Raw genomic sequence first — 25556 nt, forward strand, 5'->3', positions numbered from 1 at the left:
CAAGCATCATTGAAGGAAGGGGTTGATCGCAACTGTGTACATTTGTTTTTGTATCCTGTGCAAGGGAGCATTTACTGATACAGTGTATGGGGTGGAAGCTTTGCACACAGACAAGTTACTGGTAATGTACCCCTCCCTCTGCACACCTGTCTTATAAGTCATTGCAGTCTTACGAGGCAGCTGGTAATGCCCATCTGTCTATTTTAGTCAAACAGGCTTACAAAGTTGTTAACTGATCTCGTCTCTGCCTGACAGGAGCCACGGTCCCCAACGGACACGAGAACTCGAGACTCCAGAGGATTTGACTCTGCCAAGACAGAGAAGCTGGAGCTGAGCCCCAGCATGAAGGAAGGTAAGATGGCGACCTTGAAGCCAGAATTGTTGATGGAGTCAGAGACTAACCAGATAGGCTAATGACAGTGGGAGACAGTCAGCCTTATGAAAAGATTAGCCTCTCAGAGCATCTAAGAGGCTTAATGGACTAGAGTGGACTCTGTCGCCTGCCAGGCTGGCTCTATCTTGTGTTCGACTGCTCCTCAGCCCTTTCTACCTTTTAACCCATGGCCTGAAGTGAAGTTTCTCAACATTATAGTAATTCTGCCAGCACCATTGAGGGTCAATAATGGGATGGGGGTGGCACTGCTGTATGTGGCATGAATGAGATGGTGCATGCGCCCTTCACAGGCTGACATGCAGCTAGGCCTGAGTCTGGCAACCTTCTCTACTCCAGATTTGTGAAGTCTCTGTATTTTAGTCGTCTACAATGCTGAACAGAGGCACACCTTTCATTAAAAAACGTAATTGCTCGTGTTTTTTGTAACTTACAGTTGTGAGACCCTCCGGGTCTGATAATTGGGTCAAATTCCTTATACACCCTCAATGTTACAGAAATAATTTGAACCCTCCCAGGAGCAAATGAAAGAAACTCACTAGACACCGCCGTTTGCTCCGAAACAGAATGAAATGTATTTATTGGTACCCATGCATGCTTGCTGATCAGCAAGGAAGAAGTCAGGTCCCCAACTGGTGCTCTCAGCCTGCTTCTTCCCTGAGTGACTGGTTTCTGAGTCCTATATACATTTATTAATGCAATGCCAGCGGAACTAGAATAAGGCACCATGCCAAATATGGGTAATAGGGATAGGCAATATCTGCACCATGCCAATTAGAAACAGCTAGATATGGGCAGACCATGAAAGGCCGGCTTGGCACTGTGTCAGTTATACTACAGACCTACTGTGTAAGCAAATTGCACAACCAGATAAGCAAACTAACATGGAGTCAGTACAAGCAAAGAGACCACTAAGGTGGTTCAGAATAGCTGTTGAAGCTTATACACGGAAGGTCAGAGTTGGAGGCTTCTTGGAGCTCCAGGCAGCTTGTTAGTGTGATATATCTAAGCATGATATTTTTGTAGTGCATGCATATGAATGTATGTATGGATATATATTTTTTGTTTTTCAACACCCAAGCCCTTCAGAGCCCTGTAATGAACTATGGGTGGAATGGTTTGGAAGTAGTTCTGAGCAGCTCAGAAACCATCCCCAACCTCACCGGGCTGAAAGGAGAAATTGGGACTCCCAAGGCCCCTTCATTTATGCTGTGTCACTGTCTCGTCCATTGACACCCCACAACTTAATCTGCAACTTCTTCTATGTGGTTCACCCACCCAGACTCTATTATCTTTTCTTAATTCATTCCTCCACCCCCTCACCCAATCACCCCGAGTCACTCACATCTCTACTTCGTTTGTGGTACGCTTCAGTATTACTCTTTTATACCAACGCCCTCCGCTCATGCACATTTATGACATAAACTCTCATGTCCCATCTATTTACCCTCCCGCCAATATCTCGCCCCACTCCTTCTCTCTTCAGTGATGCCAACAATTGAAATACTACTGTCCAGCGACTGGAAGGAGAGGCTTCTGGGAAACATGCCCACGGAAAGCAAAGATGTAAAAGGTGAGGATACATGTCCATGTTCCTATTCCTGCTAAATTCAATGGCTGAGCAGGGAAAAGAAAATGTCACTTCATATCACAAAAATTAGATCAGTTATAACCTAATCCTAATGGAAACCAAGACAAATGACATCCAGAGAAAACATAGCCACGGAGAGGCGTTACCACATTATTTATGTCATGCATTAAAATGTAGTAAGGGGCAATAAAGTACCTTTACCTACATATAGTGCAGTATCTTTAATGAGGTTATACTTAGTCATTCCAAGTATGTTCAGCTATATGTAGAGCATTCCATCATTTTTCAGATCTCTGAAGTACATCTGTAGACATTCACTCTCTTCCTTTGATGGATAGCCGGGCTCCTCTCCTTATTTTTTTTTTATTAATTCCTGATATTTCTACCCTTTTTTGTGACCCCAAAGTTTTTTTAACCGAAATCCTCACTTCACCTCCTACACATTGCTACAATTCTTTTAGGCTGCTGGGTCCATTATAGAGCCAGACACTGTTGACTGGACCACTGTTAGACTGGGCACTGTCGGAACCCTTTGTGTTCCTAGACCTGTCACTGCTGCTGCAGTTCTTTACAATTGGAATCTGTGGCAAAGCACAGGGATAGTTTCGTCATACCACCTGTAGATTCACAGCCAGCCTGGACCATCTTATGATGGTTACCGCAGATGTTCTTCCTCCTGCAACATTATGGTTGGCGAAGTAATATCAATATATGTTTTTGGTCCTAGCTTTATTTTTCTGATACCCCTGGGTGTCTGTGACTCCTGCCACCCTGTCGTTATGGGGCTCCGGATAGCTCAATCGGGCGATATTTCAATTTCTGCTGGTTGAGGCTACAGAGTTTTCAATTATTTCAGGGTTCCTTTAGGCTGGTCTTTTACAGTTGTTTGCTACTGTGAAACTCTATTTTGGGTTTGACTGTCTCAGGCCAGATTTGACTTCCTCCTGGATCCCCTTCTCTGGGTTGTACTATTGGGGTTATGGAACCTCGATGGTTCTTTGCAAAGGCAGTCAGTTGTTCATTAAGTGTTTGTTGTCTTGGTGCAAACAGGCACTGATGCAGGACTAGACAGCAGGAAGGCCACCTATAGGGTGGAAGTTGGCAAAGAAGGTATCCTCTCAGGGAGAGGTTGCAGCGCACAATCTCCATTAGGGGTTTCCTAGTTAGGTGAAAGGCGTTTGGTGTGGAAAGGGTGTATTTTTAACTGGAGGACACCGACCAGGTGGCAAAACCTCATGTGTCAGCGCATCTCTTGGACTTGTTGGTCTCAACTGTGTCTTATGTGGGGGTGTTTTGCATGGCAATGTCACCATTATGGAAAGGTCTGGCAGGCTGCTTGTGGGCTTAGTTTATTTCCTTCATTTGCTGGGGTGTTACACAGGTCGGTAGGCAAATAGGAAAAGCGGGTAGACCTGGGTCCAAGAGTGCATATATTCATGCAGCTTGGAGAGGTAAAGGACAGCATGTAGAGGCTGTGCTCAGGAATGCCTTGTTACATCCTCTTAGAGTCCACTGATTGATTCCGTGCAAGTGTCGAGTGCTGATTCTGGCTGGGGACATTGAACAGTGGGCCTGCCGCAAAAAACAACATTTGAGCATTGTTCAACGTCGGAAAAAGTCTGAGTCAAGAAGGATAATTTTGGTTTCATCTCTCCAATATTTAAAGGATGATCTGTTTGACAGGAGGGTTTATGTATCTTGGCAAGCTCAAAATGGACACAAATGGCTCCGTCTGGAGGCAAACCTGATTCTTGCAGGGGCTTCTGGGTTGAGTGGGTCATCTATAAATTGCTGGCTTTCTAGTGATGAGTCACTAGGATCTCAATCATACATCGATTTAGTAAAGCCTTCTCTCGTTATTTGTGGCCTTTTTACTGAATACCATACTCTGGAGGTGGTGGAAACAAAAGCCTCATTACAGGGATCTGCTTCTGTTTTACACAGTGGAAGCAAATGAGTCAGTAGGTCTCACCTGCAGGTGCTGCGACCAGTACATACCTTGAAACTCTGACAGCTTCCACCAACCAGACAGGCTTCCCTATGAACAGACGAAGGATGCTCGGTTGCGGACAGTGAAAACAGGTAGTTTTGATACCCTCTGGTCATGTGCCCTAGAGGTGGCACACTGGTGGTCTCTAGGGGTCAAACACAACAGTGAATTCACGAATAAGAGAGCTTGAAGGGTGAATGAAAGACATTCAAGACTGAAATGCACTTTCAGCGTTTCACTTTCGATGGAGCAAGGTTTCGCATCAAAGAGACTTGCTCGTATGCAATCCTCTCGAATAACCTGTAACACTATAATCAATCTGTTTCGTGAGTACTAACAGTGCACCACATTTAACATATTGTATCTGGGGGACGCTTTCCTATGTGCCTTACTAATGAATAACCCGAGTGTCCTAAAATGGCCGCCGAAAACGCAGGAACTCTTCTGCGTTTGCGTCTACTACATCAACGTAGTATGATGTTTTCTGTCGCTTGGGGGGGAAATCTTTGCAGCTGCGCACTAGCTTTAAAAATGGCTGACCAAACCCATCTCACTAACGCACATGCTGAGCTGAAACTTACATATGCACGTATTACTAAGCTATTCATGCGAAAAATGTATTAAGTAAATGGGGTTAGAGTAGAAGTAAGTGGTATACAGTGAATTCATTTTATTTTGTATTCGAACGTGTTCTTATTTGACTTTATCAATAGTTCACATTTGGGCCTTGGAGGGTGACCGTGTCTCTGTTCCCTTGTGGCTTCTACACATGCGCAAAACAACTGCTTGCCCTGGAACAAGTGATGCAACTTGACTGACTGCCAAACCCTAAGCCGACAAGGATATGAACACAAACTTCTGACCCTACTGGAGGAAGAAAGGGGCAACAACGTATAAAGACTTTCCGATCTGCTTGTTCTAAACAAGTGAAGCAAATTGACTGACTGCCACACCCTAAGCCCGAAAAGGACATGCAAAACCAACTCTTGACCCTACAAGAGGAAGAAGAAGCAACATTGTAAAATAGACTTAGCGATCCACATATGAAATGCTTGTGGGAATAAAGCTTGTGGGTATTAAAATTAAGGGGCGCGGAACTAGACAATAGACTAAAGAAAATTATTCCACTTAGTATGGTGTGATTTTTTTTTTTGGTAGGAAATATTTTTATTAACAGTTTTGCAATAAGATCACATTACATCTCGTTGTACTTATTTGAGCAACAGTAGTATTGCTGTTCAGCCGTAGGACATAGATTCTGCACTCTGAGGGGGTATCTGCCGTTACAGTCCACTTATCCTCTCTGTAAAGTGATGTCAGGGGGAACTGGGGAGAATAAACTGGGGGTGCTTTGAGGGGGGGAGTCAGGGTGTGTGCATCGGGTAGGGCGTCTGGGTCACGTCCACTATAGGCTGTAGGTGTGTCACAGCGTTGTTTACTGGCTATCATTGGGGCAACGTTGCCAGTTGCAGTATACGGTGCAGTGCACTGTGGAGTTTTTGTGCATCACGTGTCGGTTGGGGTGGTGGGGACGGTGTCATGTGTACTCTCATCTGAGGTTCGTGCTTCCAGGTGTATTGAGGTGTGTTGAGAAGTGCTTGGGTCGGTTTGCGTGTGTAATTGCTTGAACTGGTGTGAAAATAGGGCCCATTCCATAGATATGGGATGTTTTCATAGTCCCTTCACCTCCTCCTCCCGTAGTGTTTCTTCTTCTGCGGTCGCCCATTTCTGTACCGCTCCCTCCCATGCCTCTATCGGGGGGCCCAATGTGGCTCGCCAGTTCATGGCGATACTTCTTTTAGCTAAGAGCGTTGCTACTGTCGCGAAGAGTACGGGCACTTTGTGTGTCTTTGGTCTTCGGAATATTCCGAGAGCGACTGCCTCCCACGTGTGTATATCTGTAAGACCTGCGAGTTCTTTGAGTGTCCCCAAGACTATAGACCAGTACGGTTGTATGGTGGGGCAGCTCCAGAACATGTGACGAAAGTGCACGTCTTGTGAGTGACATCTGGGTCAGAGAAATTGGGTGTCCGGGTTGAAGCGATGTAGACGTGCTGGTGTTTGATACGCTCTATGTAGGACATAAAGCTGTATGTTCTTAAAACACGCGTTCCTTGACAATTTTTTGGGGAACTCTAGGGCCCTCTCCCATTCTTTGTTGTGTAACTGATGTTCAAGTTCGTCTTCCCATTTGGCTCGGAGAGCAAGCAGTGGTTTATTTGTAAGTTCTCTTATGGACTTATAAAGCCACGTAACTAGGTGCCGGCCCATACCCATATATAGGATGGTGTGAATGACCGGGTGTGTTGGTGGCTCGCCTGTAGAAAGGTCAGAGTGTGGCCGATAACTTTCTAGGAGCTGTCGGTGGGTTAAAAACTGTCCCGAGGGGAGATCGTAGTCCTCCATGAGCTGGTCGTAAGGTCTAAGCTGCCCATCTGCGAACAGCGATTCATCCTCCGTTATGTCGCGGTCCATCCACATACGAAGCATGGTAGTTGTGAAGTATTTCTCCCGTTTGGGCCAACCGACCAGTGGCAGCCGAGGGGAGTAGTGTGGGGTCTCTGTCGACATGCGGTGGATTCTTTGCATACATCGACGGGCCACCGATACCTGCAACAGATATGTCCGTCGTGGTTTGGTACCTGGGAGCAGCAGGCGACGGAGTTCCGGGGCAGGGACCGGGCCCGAGCCGTATGTGTTTCACCTGTATGCCTACCCGCCGTCCAGTACGATAGCCATTGTGACTGCGCCGCTAGGACGTACGATTCGAAGGAGGGGGTGCCTAGACCCCCTTGTGTGGTGGGCAATTGCAGTTTAGTGAGGGCTATCCGGTGTCTGTTTGCCCCCCAGATGAGCGAGTCTAGGTCATGAAAAAAGGCTTTGGGTGGAATTACCAGTAAGTTTGTAAAGTGGTACAGCAGCCGGGGGACAATGATCATCTTAGCTATGGCCACACGGCCATTCGGGGCCAGCGGAAGGTTCTTCCAAAATCCCACCGCCGATCTGATGCTGGCCAGCACGTTGCGATGATTGCCCTCATAAATGTCGGCGGGGGAGTGGTACAGGTGGATGCCAAGATATCGGGGGGCTTTTGTGCTCCAAGGTAGGCTCTGCTTACCAATTCGTACCTCCTGCGGTACGAGATTGGAGTGCAGTGGGTAGATTGCGGATTTGTCCCAATTTACTTTAAGTCCTGACGCCTCAGCGAACTCAGTCAGGATTGTCCAGATGGGTATGAGGTCCGCGGTGATATCTCGGATGTATAGGAGGAGGTCGTCCGTATACAGGGATACGCTATGGGCGGTGTCCGCTATGGGGATGCCCCATTCGGCGCCCTCCTGGCGTAATCATATTGCCAGAGGTTCTATCGCCAGGGCGAAGATCAGGGGCGATAGTGGGCACCCTTGTCTTGTACCTCTCTCCACCTTGAATGGCGACGATATGTGTCGGCCCATTCGAATACGAGATGTAAGCTTGGTGTAGAGGAGCTGCGTGTAAGTTAGGAGAGTTGGACCTATTCCTGCTCGTTGTAGAACGGTGAAAAGGTATGGCCACGTGAGGGTATCAAAGGTCTTTTCGAGGTCTAAAATTAAGCAGGCCGCGTTAGGGTGCGTATCTCCCACTTGATCCTGAATGTGGAACAAGCGACGGATGTTTTGGGACGTATTTCTGCCGGGTACAAGCCCACACTGATCCGGGTGGACTAGGGGAAGCAGAATTTGTTCATATGTATCCGCCAGAATTTTCCCCAGTATTTTGCAGTTGGCAGAGAGGAGCGTGATAGGGCGGTAAGAAGACAGTTGTTGTGGGTCTCGGTGTGGTTTGAGGAACGTTACGATGACCGACTCGCGAAGGGAGCTGGGCAGTTCTCTCTTTTCAAGTGCGGTCGCAAACATCTCTGCGAGAGACGCGACTAGCAGGGAGGAGAAGGTGCTGTAATATTCAAGAGGTAGACCGTCCAGACCCGGTGCCTAGTTCCGCGCTAGCACACGGATCGCATGGGTGACGTCAGTCGGCGTTATTTTGGCGTCTAGTGTGCTTTTCTCTGATTCCGTAATATGTGGATAGGTAGTGGGCCCAGAAAGTGGCTTATCGCCTCCTGTCTGAGCTGTGTCGGGGTGCGGTAAATCGTGGTATAATAATGCTGGAATGCACATAAGATGTCCATTTGGGAGCGCACTAAATTACCGGAGGGGTCTATTATCTCGGTGATGGGTTTTGTGTCTGTGTCCTGTTTTGCTAGCCATGCTAGGAGTGTGCCTGTTTTATCTCTCTCCTTATGCATTCGAGTGGCGTAGGCTCTAAAGTTGTATTTGCGTAAGTCTACCATGGTGGTAGAGTACTGTGTTTTGGCCTCCGCCACCTGTGCCGCCGTCGCAGCATTTGCATCTTCTTGTCTTGTGAGGGTAGCTAACTTTAGTTCGGTAGTGGTGAGTGTTCGTTCTAGTGTGCGTTTCACCCCTTCTATCTGTTTGATGCATGCTCCCCGAGCCACTACCTTGAATGCGTCCCATTCTATTAATTTGGAGGTGGCAGTCCCCCCGTTGTTGGTAAAGTAGTCCTGTATGTTTTGTTCATGGTCGTGCTTGAACACTTGGTCTGTCAGACAGTCGCGTGGGAGGCGCCAAGTAGGCATCGGGGGATGATGGGGCCTTCAATGAATGCGTAAGATATGTGCATCGTGGTCAGAAATTACACGGCCTAAGTAATCCGTGTGCTGAACCTTGGGAATCAGTGATGGGAAGCATAAAAATCTGTCTAATCGGATCCGTAGTTTGTGCGGAATGGAGTGGAACGAGTAGAGTCATGAGTGAGGGTGGTGTGCTCTCGATGCGTCTACTAATGCCCAGTGTGTGACCCAACTTTAAAAGCGCGCAGTCTGTTTCGGAGCGGGAGAATGTGGCGGTGGCGGGTGAGATCTGTCTAGTGCAATATTGAGCGCGCAGTTATAGTCGCCCCCTAGGATCCATGGGATAGATGCAAATTGGGCTAGAACCCCAGTAAGGGATTCCCAGAACCTGCCCTGTTCAATATTCGGGGCATATATGCTACCCAGTAGGATGGATTGTCCGTCTAAGAGCCCCTCCAGCAATGCAAATCTACCCTCTTTGTCCACCACTCTCCGGAGCTCTTGAAAAGGGGTGCCCTGGCAGACCCAGACCAGCACGCCTCGTGCATATGCAGAGTATGACATGGCACATATGGTTCCGCGCCATCTGGCCCATAGTTTGTTGATTTCTGGCGCTGTGAGGTGTGTCTCTTGCAGAAATGCAATTTGTGAGTTTTGACGCTTAATGTATGAGTATGTTGCGTACCGTTTGCGTGAAGTATGAAGGCCCGTGTGTTTAAGGTTATAATACTAACCTCTGCACTCTGCATTTGGGTATGCGGTGATCGTTACTTGTGCACTTCAGTGTGACGGAGGGTGGCTGCGTCATGGATTCTGGCTGTGCCCTAGCCTTGTGTTCATCAGACATGGAGGTCGGGGACATCCACCCAAGTGTGATGGCTGCCCTGTTGCGTGCGTTCCCTGAGGGGTAAAGGGTTGGAGTAAACCGGGTCAGTGAAACAAGAAACCGGGTTGGGAAACCGTCCCAATACCTAGGACCTATCAGCGGGGCGGATACGTCCAAACAGTTGACACATGGGGGTGGCAGTTCGTGCCTGAGGGGCATTTGTAGGATCGATCTTCGTCATCTGGACTGTGGATCATCAGGGATGCCGTGATGCATGTTGTGGGTGTGTTCTATTTGGGTGCGGCAGCTTGTGTCCGCCGATCGGACCGGATACTTCTGATCACCATCTTGCGTTTCCATTAGTGCATATCATCGGCAGTTTCTGGGGTGACCTGGGGCAAGGTGATGGAGTCAGTATTTGATTGAGTCTCATCGCTATTGTCTTCTCCTTCCGATGAGAAAAGGTGGGGGGCACCGTCTATGTCTTCCCCCGGCGAGGTAGTCCCCAGATCTGTTACCGCTTGTAGGACCGTGCGCCATTCCTGCATGATTTGCTCCAGATCTGGGGATTCCATGACGTGGCGTTCTGTTATCCCTCTCCTTCCCTGCAGTCTCTGCATTTGTGTTTGTTGTGGGCTGCGCTGTCTGTTGCATGGCGCTTTTTGTTTCCGCTCCCGAGTGGTCTCTTCTTTGGAGCCCTGTGTGCAGTGGTGATCTGCCCACTCACACGCTTCTTCGGCAGTGGAGAAGAAGTGGGTGTTGCTAGCCTGGATGACTTTTAGGCGGGCTGGGAATAGTAATGAATATTGTATGGTATTCGCCCACAGTCTGCGTTTCACCTCTAGGAACGACGATCTTTGTTTCTGCACCGCCCGTGCATAGTCCGGAAAAATCATGATATGTTTGTTTTCCACCTGTAGGGGGCCTGCGCTTCTGGCGGCCCTGAGCACCGTATCGCGATCCTGGAAGTGCAGAAATTTAGCGAGTATCGGCCGGGGTAGGGCTCCGGGTGGCAGTTTGTGGGGTGGAACCCAGTGGGCTCGTTCTATTGGGAAGAAAGCTGTTCGGTCTGTGGTTGGGGTGAAAGATTTAACCCAGGCCTCCATGTATGCGAGGGGGTGCGCCCCTTCGACTCCCTCTGGAAGGCCCAGCACGCGGATGTTGCCGCGTCACGAGTGCCCCTCCAAGTCATCCATACGCTCCTCCACAGTGGCTAGGCGGCCCAGAACGGACCAGAGCTTTTTTGCTGTGCGTTAACGGTGGGTTGTAGGTCTGCTAGGGACTTCTCTCCATCTTTTACCTTGTCGGCCAGTTTCCTGTGATCGTCTCGGATGAGACTAATGTCTGTGATTAGGGTGCCGTGTCGTTCCTCCATGGAGACTCTAGAAAGTTGATTGCCGCTAGTACTTGGTCAAGCTTGTCCGAGATGGACGGTTCCGGCTGGGTCGTGGACAGCTTGGCCAGTGCATTAGTGCGCGGCAAGTTCTCCGGTGCGGTTTCTGGGACCGTCTTCTGCTGCGTAGCTCTGGGCTTCCCCATTTTGCAGTTTGGGGTGAAGTTCTTCGTGCCCTGCGTTATCAGTAGTAGGGGTGTAGTCTGTCTGGTGCCTCCTAGTGGCCAAATTATCTCTCTTATTGACTGCTTGATGTATGAGGTGTAGTGTGTCCGCAAGTCACTCCCGCCCTGGTGGGACCTCCCCCGTCGAGCCGCCAGTCACGCTCGTGATGGGCACCTTCAGCGGCGGTCACGTCCCGTCCGGCCTGTTTCTTGCTTCCTAGCGCGTGTGGCGTGTATTATCTGGGCTCAGCGTTAATGTCAGCACCAGTCTCTCTCATCTGGCGTCCTCATCATGGCACCACCCGTTGTGTATGGCGTTCAGAGGGTACCTGTGCACCCAAGGTGTCAGCGCTTGTGGTTGGCAGTTATGCGCGCCGCTGGCGGTGCAGTAGGTAAGGCGAGCGTCGAGGGTGTTCCAGGCACCCGTCTGCTGTTTCTGCGGGCGAAGTGGCAGCATGATCACCGGTTACAATCCACCCTGGAGGCCTCCATGTTAGGGTCAGGCAGTGGCAGTCACTATGCACGGCCAGCTCTTAGGCTTTGCAGTGGGTGGGGGGGAATCACATAATTAGGACCAGTGGAGTTGGGTCGGGTCCCCGTCTCTCACCTCTTGTGTTGTCGCACGGAGGTCCCTTGGGGATATTCGCCTGGTGGTCCGAGGCATCTCAGCTCGCGGGCGCCATTTTGGAGTCAGGCAGACTCGGCACGAAAAGGCCCCAAGTGCTGAACCGGGGAGGGGGCACCGGCGATTCACCCCCCCGCAGCCGCTCGTTGGTGCCGGTAAAGTCCGCCTCAGTGGTTGCTCTTGGCGTCCGCCCTGGGGATTCGCCGCTCAGGTGAGGTCGCGCTGTTACTAGCGCCGGGTTGTCGCCGACTGCCCCCGGCCCCCTCCGCAGCTCGCTGGGTATGCGGCGGCCGGCGGGGGCGATCACAGTCGAGTGAGCACCGTCTTGTTCGGTCGTCGTCAGAAGCAGCAGATAGGCACTCCCGGCCCGGGGATGTGTTTTTCGGCTACCAAAGCACAGCCGTGCGACAGTCAGGGCTAAACGCTGGTGGATGCCATCTTGTTACTGGGCCCTGGGGTGCAACAACTGCGGATTTCTCGGCGGGTACTGCAGCATTCAGGATTTCTTTGGCATCACTGTGTGCAGCTTCAGTTCCGACACCAGCGGAAGCGTTTTGCTGCCAGATTAGACGATGTGGTGCTGTCTACTGGTCTGCCCGACTGCAGAGCCTCAGCAGAGTGCGTCCGCCATCGTAGCCTGCTTGGCCACGCCCCACATTTAGTATGGTGTGATGTCCTCACCCCACTGCTTGGCCCAATCAAAATTGCGGGTGAACATGGAATTGAAACATTTGGGGGGGATCATACATTTAAATTGGTATAACAGAGGTAAGTTCTAGATAGTTAGACACACTTGATGCTGAAATGCAGATGCTATGCTGAGATACTGCCCGAATTTTCTGCAATCTGACTGAAGAATCCAACACTAGGGAAAAGTCGTGGAACAACCGAGGAGGCACATCTAGGATGGGGTCCTGATGAGCCCGAGCTGGAGAGAGTAGCACCAGAGAGGGGTGTAACGTTGGTGTTACACTAGAAGAGGTCACCTTTTCCCTGTCCTGAATCCTTGACTCCCTAATGTCAAGGTCCTCACACCATTCTAGGTAAATATAACTGTAGGGTTATTGCTCCGTAGAATTTATTAATGCAAAACTGATTATAAGCAGCTAACTGTACTATTTTTCCTGATGGAGACTCCTGGTATATTCATGTGTATGTTGATTTGACTCACAAAATCATTAATTCAGATAAAATTTTAAAACTCCTTCTGAGTCTGTGGTTCTTTAAATAAAAGTTAAATGCATTATCATATTTCCTCCCTATTCTAATCTACTACTAGATCTTATCAAATTGTTCATTTTCTCAGGAGACAGGAATGGTAAGAATACTGGTGTAAAGGTTTCCTAGGGTAAAATAAAGTTGATGACCAGTGGATATTTGCCATCTCATTGTGTGTATGAATGTATATGGGCCCAAATGAGTGTTGTGTGTATAAATGTGTAGAGCTGGTAAACTTCGCTGCATCAGTTTTACTTTGTTGCAGAGGCATGGTTAGTATAGTTAGTTAGGTGAGGACTGTATTTGAATTTGTGAATTATTGATTTATGTTTTAACCAAAACCCGTTATGTATAGCTTCATGTTGTCTGGAATTTCCCGGGAATATTGAATAGCGGGTGGCGAGTGTAAGCCACACTGCAGTGAGGTTACTGGTCTGGATCGAGAAAGTGCTGAAAATTACACAGGACTGGAAGTACTAAATTAGGGAAAATTTCTTGTATGTTAGTGAGAATCATTGGTAGCGAGGAGTTCGCTGGTGACATTTTGGTATTATATCCCCTAGAAAGGGTAATACTGAAGGAGTAGCAGGTTCTCTGATGCTTGTGTGAAGAGTAAGCGGAAAGATATTACTCGTAGTGTGTGAAAAGTAAGCGGAAGGGTTTTACTCGCAGTGAAAGAAATATTACTATTCTTTGAATTAGTGTGTCAGACACAATAGCAAATGTTTATACGTTGTTAATTAATTAAATTTGTGTGAAGAATTGTGAGAAAATAAGTTTTCGCACTACCTTGTGAAGGAGGAGTCAGTTGCGGGTGCTGCACTGACATCACTGAGAGTCGTGCTGGGATTTGTTGAAACAGCGGGCGTGTAGTTAATGCGAAATTTGTAAAGGAGGGGACAGTTGTAAGGAGTGATACTGACGTCACAGTAAAGCCGCGCAAGCATTGGTCGAGTGAGCGAGCAGAGCAGAAGTTGATTGGTCCTTAGAATAGAAAACGCACTGGTATTGGAGAATTTTTAGAAATTAAAGCAAGCGTCGGATTGGTTTACAAAATAGAAATCCCAAGAATAATAATAGATAGAGGAGATTGCATGTACGATCCAACATTAATAGGGACTAGACCAGATAGAAGGTTTGTAGGGTTTGCTTACGAGCAGTACCTTAATAAGCGCAAGCAAGCAATGTACGGAGAAAAAAGAAAAATGACATTTATGCAAAAGATTAAGAATTATTTCAAAAAGGACAAACCCATTAAGAGTAGAGGGGGGATTCTCATTCCTCCTCCAAATATGCCTGCATCATACATGATGGTGAAGAGAGGTTATCATACCTGTGTATGGTTAGAAAATTGGGTAGTTTTAATGGAAGAATATTGTACAATTTAAGAACATGGATGAATGAGTTAGAACCTAGACCTACATTGACTCAATATGAGGCTTTATAAGAATGTGAAATGGGAGCCTTTGAACGTGACAGACCCCGAAGCAACAGGACCTTAAGCAAATATTATCTGAAATTTCCCTGGGAGACTAGAGACAGTCAAATGAAACAATGGAGACAGGCCATGGTGGCGGAAGGTTTATATCCTGTGTTAACATCAGAAGAGCAGATAGGAGGTAAATGTACAGACAAAACCAAGCACTTAACCATGTTAGGTAGCGGAGAGACGGAAGAGGGATACCTTGAAGATATATTGATGAAAAGTCCTCCACCTTATAATGATGGATTCAATAGAATGACTTCTAGTGCCCCAATGATAGGAACACCTTTGGTTCCCCAGATAGTACACAACACCACAGATAGGGTACTTCAAGAAAAAGAAAGGGAAGCAATAACTAAAAATAGAGACAAATCGATTCAGAGAATAGCTCAGATAAACGCACATCCTGAAGCATTGACCATACCAGTTACAATAGGACCTGTGGTTCAATTGTATGGAGAAAAATCAAACTGACCTAAAAATCCTGTGATGCCTACTCCAAGTATAGAACTTAGAAAATAAAAGGTAATAGATCATCAAGCAAGTGAATGTGAATCAGTAATATCATTGATGGATTTGCCCATACGGGAGCCAACGATGGAAACCCCGAAAAGAAATTTGCCCAGTTGTTCAAAGGAAGTTAGATTAGAAATATCATCAGGAACTAGAAATACCACAATAGTAACCCCAGAAGATATAGAGAGATGGTCTCAAGAAATAGAGAAGCCAAAGTCACAGCCAAAGATATTTGACATTTTTAAATTGAGAGTAGAATTGGAAGAAATGGTTGCCGGAAATGTGGGTCTAGATAGATTAACCACATACAGTGAGGAAGAATTACTGTTTATTTGTAGAAGCATTACACATAATACAAAGGCATTCCATGAGAAACTGACAAATTTTGCATCGGAAATGGGAATTGACATAGGGAAATCAAAGGTGTTGCAGAAACCATATAAAGCAGAATTTTCTGATAAGGATTTGGAAAATATGAATGTGTCTGGAAGAAAGTTACATATCAGGGAATTGTTATTTCTGTTACACAAGTGGGGAGATCTTGAAAGATGGAAAGTTAGATGGGCAAAGAAAAAGGAAGAAGCCCAGGTAAATCGAACGACATCTGAATATGTCATGAGGGAAACAGAAAAAGCTGAAAGGTTGTATCCGATGAGAGAAGCACCCGGAGGGGGGTACGTACATGTACCATGGACTAGACAGGATATTTTGTCTTTTACGAATGATTTTCCAAAATTGAGAGAGAAACCAGTGGAATGGTACAGACAGGTTGAGAGGTTTGTGAAAGTTTCAAAAGTTTTATTGAAGGATCTGGATGGTCTGTTTGACATAGTAGTACCTGCAGATTTGTGGACAGAATGTAAGATTACTGTGGATTGGCCTAGTGAGGAATATCCAAGAGACTCAAAAACAGGAGCCCCGTCAGAGGATGTAATGAAAAAAATATCACCAGGTGATCACTTTTCTGAAGAGTAAAATTCCCCGGAAAGAAACTGATTGGGTAAAAATAGACAGGACAACCCAAGAGAAAAATGAGTCCGTACATGCCTACTACGAGCGTCTTTTACGGGTGTTAAAACAGTATAGTGGGTTTGAAAGTTTGGAAAACAAGGACATGACTCATTTTGTGTATAGATTTGTGACTGGGCTGAGATTGGATATATCTCAAATGATTAAGCAGCACATGCTATGTTGGCAATCAAAGCCCATTGACGAATTTTTAAAATATGCAGAATATTGTGGGGACGAAATTGATAATAAGAGAAAAGCTTTAGAAGAAAAAGTTATGTGGGCACAAGTAAAATTAGCTGAACAGCAAGAGCTCCAATTAAATAAACAGTCAGAAAATCAAGGAAGAACACAAGGTCAAGGTGATAATAATGGGGGAAAGTCACGGGGAAGATTAAGTCGGGAAGAGGCGAAGAAAAAATTTCCCTGTCACGGGTGCGGGAAGTGGGGGCATTGGAAGAACGAGTGTAAAGCTATACAAATTAATAATGCCCCGAATCAAAATTTAAATCCACAGATGCAGAATGAGGTGTTAATGAGTCTTCAGAGTCAATTTTCCACCTGCCCCTAAATCAAATTTTGTGAGTCAATTGCCACCAAGGAAGTGGTAAGAAAATGTTTGTAACATCACACTTTCTTTTGCAGGACCCATTGATTGATTATGATCAGGAATGACGGTGCCCGAGGGGGGAGGAAGGGGAGTGTGTGCTTGGCGCATCCCTACTGGTAGATCAGTCAGGTCCTTACATAGAGGGTAAAGTAAAGGGAAATTATATTACCTTCTTGTTGGATACTGGTGCTACCAGGTCTACTGTGAGAACAGCAGATATTCCTAACCTGCCCCTCTCGGAGAGAATATACAAGTTGTAGGTGTTTCAAACAAACGGATTAGCACTCCAATTACAGAACCCATGGAGGTGCGAATTGGTAATTTTAATGAAATGCATAAGTTTGTGGTCTGTGACTCAAGCCCTGTAAACTTGCTTGGAAGAGATCTATTGTGCAAAAGGAACACTGAATTGCACTATATTTTGCACACCGGATGGTGTTGCAATACAAACCCCAGATGAAGATGGAGTTTACAAGTTCATGTTAGCTAGACAGGTAACAGAAGTGAATGAATTATATTCAATGATGACACAAAATGAATTGCCTGCAGAAGTCAAACTGTAAGTGCAGAAATATGGGATTTTACTGGAAAAGAAATGGGATTAATTGCAAAAGTAGATCCCGTAAAAGTGACTGTGAAAGAAGGTGCTGTTTACCCGAACACCTGACAATACAAAATGAATCCAGAAGTAAGAGCAGGTGTCGCAGCAGAGGTAGAGCGATTGGTCGAACAAGGTATCCTGAAAGAAATAATGAGTAGCCCTTGTTATTCACCCATAATTGGCATTAAGAAACCTAATGGGAAATATAGGGTGGTTCAAGACCTCAGGAAAATTAACAAGATTGTTGTACCATGCTGCCAAGTAGTGCCTAATCCAGCCGTAATTCTTTATCAGATACCATGGAAAGCAGGATGGTTCACAGTGATCGATTTATGTCATGCATTCTTTTCTATTCCATTGCATCCAGATAGCAAGTTTTTATTCTCGTTCAAAATTGAAGAGCATGTTTATGTCTGGAATCGGGTGCCTCAAGGGTACACTGAAAGTCCTTCAATCTTTAATCAGATTCTCAAAAGAAGCCTAGAATCTCTTGTATTGCCCAGAGAGTCAGTCCTAGTGCAGTATATTGACGACCTATTGGTGGCGTCAAACACCCGAGATGACTGTGTTACTGATTCGATTGCATTGTTAAATCATTTGGCAAAGGGTGGACATAAAGTGTCCCCTGAGAAACTTCAGTTTTGTAAAAATTCAGTTAAATACCTGGGACATCAAATAGAAAGAGGAGTTAGAAGGGTGACCTCTGAAAGAATCAGAATAATAAGACAAATGCAGTTGCCACGAACCTACAAAGAAATAAGAATGTTCCTTGGAGTTGTAGGGTATTGTAGGCAGTGGACTGTAGGGTTTGCTTTTCTAGCCGAACCTTTGGTACAAATGACCAGAAAGAGAGCATAGGATCCTATAGAATGGGATGAGTAAAGTATAGGATCTTTTAGAAAATTGCCTGAGTATTTGTGTGAAGCACCTGCTTTAGGCATGCCCGACTATTCAAAAGAATTTGCATTATTCTGCTGTGAGCGGGGTAATTGTGCGCTTTCAGTTTGACACAGAGACACGGATTAATGAGGAGGCCAGTGGCATATTTTTCTGCTACCTTGGATTCTGTGCATTACCAGTTTGCCTAAAAGCTGTGGCTGCAAATTGTGTAAGCCTAGAGCAGAGTGAGTCAATTGTGATGGGACACCCTGTCAAGGTGTACGTTCCTCATGCATTGGTGATTTTACTGACTAGAACCCGAACACAGTATCTTACTCCCAGTAGACTGACAAAATATGAGCGAATAATATTGGGAGCTGAAAATGTGACAATAGTGTGGTGTACTGTTCTTAATCCAGCTACCTTACTACCTGATCCTTACGATGAAGAAGTGAGAGATGAGGTTGAGCATGAATGTCTTGACGTGGCTGAACTTTGCACCAAACCACGTCCTGACATACAAGAGGAACCTTTGAAAAACGCAATGTTTGTAGACGGCTCATGCATGTACATTAACTGGAATAGTAGAAGCATCCTATTTACCAGAAGTCAAATCTGCACAAGTCGCTGAATTGATCGCCTTAATTAAGGCATGCAAAATTGGGAACAATTGGAGAGTAACCATATTTACTGACAGTCAAAATGGATATGGGGTTGTCTTCAGGGACTCCTATTAAAAATTGAATTTTTGTGAAAAGAATTACTGGAGGCAATTCAATTACCAAAAGAGGCGGCCGTGGTTAAATGTGCTGCTCACCAATCAGGAAATGACTATGTGACAGCAGGTAACCGATATGCTGACCAGGTTGCCAAACATTTTGCAAGGTATAAGATTGCCTTAAACAAGAAAATCGAAACTTGTGGAATCAGCTGCCAACTTATGCTACTTGTAGTAGTGGGAACCTGGGGGCAGGTGAAAGATCTGCAGGATGCAGTAGACATGAGAGAAAAGGAAGAGTGGGTGAAAATAAGATGTCAAAGAAGGGCAGAAGATGGTGTGTGGGTTTGTTATGATGGCAGACCAGTCATGCCAGACAGTATGCTTGTGCCAATGGCTAGAATGTACCATGGAGAGACACATGTGGGCAGGGATGCAATGATTCAACTTTTCAGACAAGATTGGTTTAACACAAAGTTCAGGAATGTAGCAGAGAGCCTTTGCCAGAGATGTTTAATCTGTCAACAAATGAACCCTGGAAGGAAAACTGGTCTGCATGGGAAAGACTGGAAAAGCAGAAGGACCTTTTGTGAGACTTCAGTTAGATTTCATTCAACTGCCTGCTTGTCGAGGGTTGAAATATGTGCTTGTCATAGTTTATTTTCAAAGTGGGTGGAGGCATACCCGACCCGAAGAAATGAGAGCTTGACAGTGGCCAAACTTTTATTAAGAGAACTCATTCCTAGATTTGGTTTTCCAGTAACGATTGAATCAGATAGAGGGTCTCATTTTAATAATGAAATAATTCGACTAATCTGTGAAGCGTTCAAATTCGAACAAAAATTGCACTGCACTTACCGTCCAGAGGCTTCTGGAGTGGTAGAACAATTGAATGGCACAATCAAGTCAAGACTCGGAAAGGTGTTTGCATCCACCCCACTGGAATGGCCTGATGCTTTGCCTCTTGTTCTGATGGGACTCAGAAGTATTCCAGACAGAAATACTGGATTGAGTCCCCATGAAATACTCATGGGAAGAGCAATGAGACCAGCATGTGTACCAGGACAAAAGCTGTTGAATATAACTGATGACTTGGTTTTGGAGTATTGCAAAGAGTTGGCTAACAGAGTGCGTTCTATCTCTCATCAGGTTGGGGAAGACGCTTTCAACAGGTAGCTGAGCAACTCGCATGATCTGAATCCTGGTGACTGGGTAGTTGTGAAGAATCACACTCGAGAATCGTGCCTTGCACCAAGGTGGGATAAATCGCATCAAGTTATATTGACTACCTCAACCGCTGTAAAGTGTGCAGGGTTGCCTAATTGGATTCATGCAAGCCATACCAAAAGGGTACCAGCTCCTGAAGAAGAGGAGTTACAATTGAAACCAGAAATTGATGATGCTGAAGTTTGTGCAGCTGAAGAACTTCCTATAGATGATCCTGAAGTAGCTGCCCAAGATCAACAGAGCATTTATCAGGACGACTGGATCCCAGTGGTGGACATACCTGAAGTACTTATAAAAACTAGAAGTCAAACACAGATAGACTGGAGAAGAGTGAGGACCAGACAGGTGTAGAAGAATTGCTCAGGAAAGTAGGGAAACGACTGTTAGGGAGCCTGAGCAGGAACAGCTAAGGAGAGAACAATATACTCAGACAGAAGAAACTCAAAGCCCCATTCCGGAGTCTGAGGAGGGACAGATAGGACTTAGAGAATACGTTCAGGCAGAAGAAGGTAAAAAGGTAAAAAGACCTGAACAGGACCAGATAGGCATAGAAACGCAAGTTCATGATACAGAAGAAAAACCAGACATCACTAATCCTGAACAGGGTCAGATTAAGGTAGATGAACCCATCCAGGCAGAACAGGCTGAAATAATAAGCCCTGGACAAGGTCAGATAGAGAGGAAATCTGAAGACGATGCTGATCAAGTTGTGTCAAAATCTAAAGAAAATAAAAGGAGTCTTGAAGAACCTGGCAGTGCAGTGAAGTTTAAGAAAAGTCGAAAAGGTGATAATTGGCCAAGAATTATCAGGAGACTGAGATATCGACTTAAGACAATCAATGAACCTGATCAAGTAAATGAAGTAACTAGTCAATCTGGACCTTCCAAGGTAATACCAAAACAAAGGAGTCAAAGATTGAAGACATTGAATAACAAGTTCAAGGGTCCTGAATGGACGTATGTTATTCTTGAAGACTTTGAAGATCTCGATTTAAATGAAGAAAGTGATGTAGAACTGAGTGTTGAACAAATTAAAGAAGTAGTGATACTGACCTGAAAGAGAAAGGCGCCTAAGGTGTTATCTCATACAAGGTTCTGAAAGTTAAGACGAGATAATCTTCTTGCCCAAGATGTCTGATAAAAATGTTGCTGGAAAACCAAAACAAAGCTGTGTAAAAAAAAGCGTTGTAGGATCTGTATATGTAGTTTAATATTAGTCCTCATAATATGGGTGATATTAGCAATAGCTATTCCCTATCTGATGGTTACTGACAAACAAAATAGTACTAACACACATACAGAAGTTGCAAACATTAAAGGAGATAGAGTAGACTTAGAAACACCAGAGGAGCTAGATTTACACCACACTGTAGATAAGAATGAAACTGATTTAAATGTATTTGCAAATCTCTTAGTACATTATGTAGAAACTATGGAAGTTAGTGATTGTTACGTTTGTATGAAATTGCAAAGCTCAGTAGCTGAAGGGGTAACTTATCATCATTTACCCTTGACATATGGAATTTCATGTAGTGTACTAGCTAGTTTATTCTATAGAACTGGAAAACTGCAGTATTATTCGAATGTAGATGTAATATTTTCAGAAGTTCCCATGCGAAAGTGCATGAACCCTGTCCTTAGTACAAGAGACTCACAATTCATGGGTGAATATTTCCTAACAATGAAGAAAATAGATCTAGCTGAAGCACATAAACGCAACTTAACCTGTAAATTGCACGAAGAAGAAAATATATTTTTGAATTTAGTAGAAAACAGGAGACAGGATTTTGAAAGAAGAGCCTCTGAACCGAAACCTCAGATACCTATATGGGCTGAAAGGGAAGACCTTTTAGTAACTGGCAAAACTCATGCTGCTATGTCTCTGGAATTTGAAAAGAAAGGGAAAATCTGTCTCCATAGACTTAAAACAGAATATAACAACATATTTATTGGTTCCAGTGAATGTGAACATAACTTCTTAGTAATTGGTGATTGGGGACTAAAGGGAGGAACTGATCCAGTATTCCCTGGAATTTATTATATTTGTGGAAACAAAGCCTATTTTAGGTTGCCTGATCACTGGAACGGGAGTTGCTATTTCGGAATAGTATTCCCTAAAGTTTATCATGTTAAAAGAATCACAGGAGGCAATATTGACAGTAGTGGACTAACTAGATATAAAAGAGCTAGTTTTTCTGAAATAGTAGGTGATATATTTGGTGCATTGATATCTTCAGTGGGGGGTTCTGCTAAATTCTCGAAAAATGTGTAAATTGTCAACAGTAGTTGATCGGTTATCTACTGACACTGCTGGAGGATTTCTACTGATCAATACAGAATTAGTTGCTGTTAAATCTATGGTTTTGCAAAATCGACTTGCCCTTGATATCTTATTGGCAAAAGAGGGTGGAGTCTGTAAAATGTTGAAAGCGCAACATTGTTGCACGTATATACCTGACAAAAGTGTAGAGATTGGAAGATATATTAAAAATATTACACATTTGGAAGAAGAACTGAAACCACTGGAGATTTACAGTGTATGGAAGAAAATAACAAATAGTTTTTCTACCATCAGTAGTTGGTTTTCTAATTTAGGTAAAACTGCCTTAGGTCAAATATTATTGCCAATCATGGGCATAACTTTGCTAGTTCTGATGATGATGTGTTGTCACAAATGCAGTGGGAAAAGAAAAAGGTACGAAGTGAATGAGAAAGGTAGAAAGAGAAAATTAGAAGAAATACGACTTGAAGAATTGAAGGGAAATATTTACAAAAGAATGAAAGGATCACAATTTAAGAGAGATAAGGGAAGAAATAAAAGATTTGAAGATATCAAAATGGTAGAATGCTAAAGTTTGCATCTGATTTAATAGAATTTAGTGATGGCATAAAATGCCATCAGAGAGGGGATTGATGGAGCAAGGTTTTGAATAAAAGAGACTTGCTCGTATGCAATCCTCTCGAATAACCTGTAACACTATAATCAATCTGTTTCGTGAGTACTAACAGTGCACCACATTCAACATATTGTATCTAGGGGACGCTTTCCTATGTGCCTTACTAATGAATAACCCGAGTGTCCTAAAATGGCCGCCGAAAACGCGGGAACTCTTCTGCGCATGCGTCTACTACATCTACGTAGCATGACGTTTTCTGCCGCTTGGGGGGGAAATCTTTGCAGCTGCGCACTAGCTTTAAATATGGCTGACCAAACTCATCGCACTAACACATATGCTGAGCTGAAACTAACATATGCACGTATTACTAAGCTATTAATGCGAAAGATTTATTAAGTAAATGGGGTTAGAGTAGAAGTAAGCGGTATACAGTGAATTCATTTTATTTTGTATTCTAACGTGTTCTTCTTTGGCTTTATTAATAGTTCACATTTGGGCCCTGGAGGATGACCGCGTCTCTGTTCCCTTGTGGCTTCTACACATGCGCAAATGTCTGCTTGTTCTAAACAAGTGAAGTAAATTGACTGACTGCCAAACCCTAAGCCCGGCAAGGACATAGGAAATCAACTCTTGACCCTACAAGAGGAAGAAGAAGCAACATTGTAAAATAGACTTATCGATCCACATATGAAATGCTTGTGGGAATAAAGCTCGTGGGTATTAAAATTAAGGGGCGGGGACCTAGACAATAGACTAAAGACAATTATTGCTCTTAGTATGGTGTGATGTCCTCACCCCACTGCTTGGCCCAATCAAAATTGCGGGTGAACATGGAATTGAAACATTTGGGGGTGGATCATACATTTGAATTGGTATAACAGAGGTAAGTTCTAGATACTTAGACACACTTGATGCTGAGATGCCGATGCTATTCTGAGGTGCTGCCCGAATTTGCTGCAATCTGACTGAAGAATCCAACACTAGGGAAAAGTCGCGGAACAACCGAAGAGGCACATCTAGGAAGGGGTACGGACGAGCCCAAGCCGGAGAGAGTAGCACCAGAGAGGGGTGTAACGTTGGCGCTACACTAGAAGAGGTCACCTTTTCCCTGTCCTGAACCTGTCCTGAATCCTTGACTCCCTAATGTCAAGGTCCTCACACCATTCTAGGTAAATATAACTGTAGGGTTAATGCTCCGTACTTGCTCTCTGTTCTTTCTCTCCTCAGGTGCTGTCATTGCAAGAATTTATTAATGCAAAACTGATTATAAGCTAACTGCACTATTTTCTGATGAGACTCCTGGTATATTCATGTGTATGTTGATTTGACTCACAAAATCATTAATTCAGATACAATTTTAAAATTTCTTCTGAGTCTGTGGTTCTTTAAATAAAAGTTAAATGCAGTATCGTATTTCCTCCCTATTCTAATCTACTACTAGATCTTATCGAATTGTTCATTTACTCAGGAGACAGGAATAGTAAGAATACTGGTGTAAAGGTTTCCTAGGGTAAAATAAAATTGATGACCAGTGGATATTTGCCATCTCATTGTGTGTATAAATGTATACTGGCCCAAATGAGTGGTGTGTGTGTGAATGTGCAGAGCTGGTAAACTCCACTGCATCACTTTCCTCCTTCCTACAAACTGTGTCTCGCTCCTGGCCATGTCTTCTAGGAGGCTTGTGTCCCTAAACCTTCTCCCTACCCTACCCTACCCATCTCCAGTCCACCCTTCTTGGCCATGCTCACATAATGTGAATTCTACTATTGAATACCCCTTTGCTTTCCTGGCTGAGAGCGCCACACTGGTTTGCCATTTGTGCGGCTCTTGTCTCCATATAAGGTCCAGTCTTATCACTTGATGCACACTCTTTCCCTCTAAGCCCAGGGTGACTTGTGTTCTTCTACTTGAGCAGGTACCCTTGAGAGCCTGGCCGAGAAGGAGCTGCAGCTTCTGTTGATGATAAACCATCTCTCCAGCTTGCGGGACCAGCTCCTGACCGCCCACTCTGAACAGAAGAACATGGCAGCCATGCTGTTTGAAAAGCAGCAACAACAGATGGAGCTGGCGCGGCAGCAGCAAAAGCAGGTATGGACGGTATGCGTTGAGTAATGTGCAGACTCAAATCTCCTTCATGTGCAGCATTTTGTGCAAACCTGTGCACCTTTGGGAGTTAATGCAAAAAGTAACAACTGTGCAAAATAAGGTAACCACTTATAGGGTGTCATTTCTGTGTATTTTGAGTATACTCTGCCCCACGTTGGACCTAATTTCTAAAATGTTACCTCCATACATGTGTAATGTGCAGAAAAATGTGCTTCCAGAGGGTCGTAAGATACAGAGTTTTAAGCTACGCTTCCCTCTGTGTGTGATATGGAGCTGTAGGATAGCTGGCGATACATGTCGTGAGGCAATGTTTTTCTTCACCAGTTGTGTTTCACAACTTACAACAAAGGTCATGGTCACCCGAGAGGGGCCGTCACAGACTTTTTCCATAGAAGAGACAATGATCTGTCACCACTTCTATTCCTTTGCTACTTTCTCTCCACTACCCCCCCCAATCCTCTCACTACCTTACCAGCCCACCCCCTCAATATCTCAACCCCTGATTTAATTTGAAAGTGAATGCACTTTTATTTTCTTACCTAGAAATCTTGAAATGACAAAAATACTCCCTCTTTTGGGTTTCAATTTTTTTAACGGTATGATAATATTGTACGGTTAAAATTTTACAGTATGGCCATATTCTTTTCAAATACTGGTCTTGACATTAAACTTCCCCACCC

General features: G+C 44.8%; 1 protein-coding gene across 11 annotated transcripts in view; it reads left to right on the forward strand.

The window, feature by feature from the left end:
* Positions 1 to 25556, forward strand: part of LOC146871733 (transcription factor SOX-13-like) — a 671695-nt gene that overhangs the window by 538036 nt on the left and 108103 nt on the right. For 8 of the 11 annotated variants that reach the window (XM_085651236.1, XM_085651240.1, XM_085651233.1 and 5 more), the window contains 3 exons: positions 256 to 352; positions 1878 to 1964; positions 24686 to 24858. In XM_085651236.1, the coding sequence (XP_085507362.1) occupies positions 256 to 352; positions 1878 to 1964; positions 24686 to 24858 (357 nt within the window). The remainder of the gene's footprint in view (positions 1 to 255; positions 353 to 1877; positions 1965 to 24685; positions 24859 to 25556) is intronic. The other 3 variants (XM_085651246.1, XM_085651245.1, XM_085651248.1) reach the window with 2 other exon arrangements.

The sequence above is a fragment of the Triturus cristatus genome, chromosome 1_1, assembly GCF_964204655.1.
Source record: "Triturus cristatus chromosome 1_1, aTriCri1.1, whole genome shotgun sequence".
In the NCBI taxonomy this organism is placed as follows: Eukaryota; Metazoa; Chordata; class Amphibia; order Caudata; family Salamandridae; genus Triturus; species Triturus cristatus.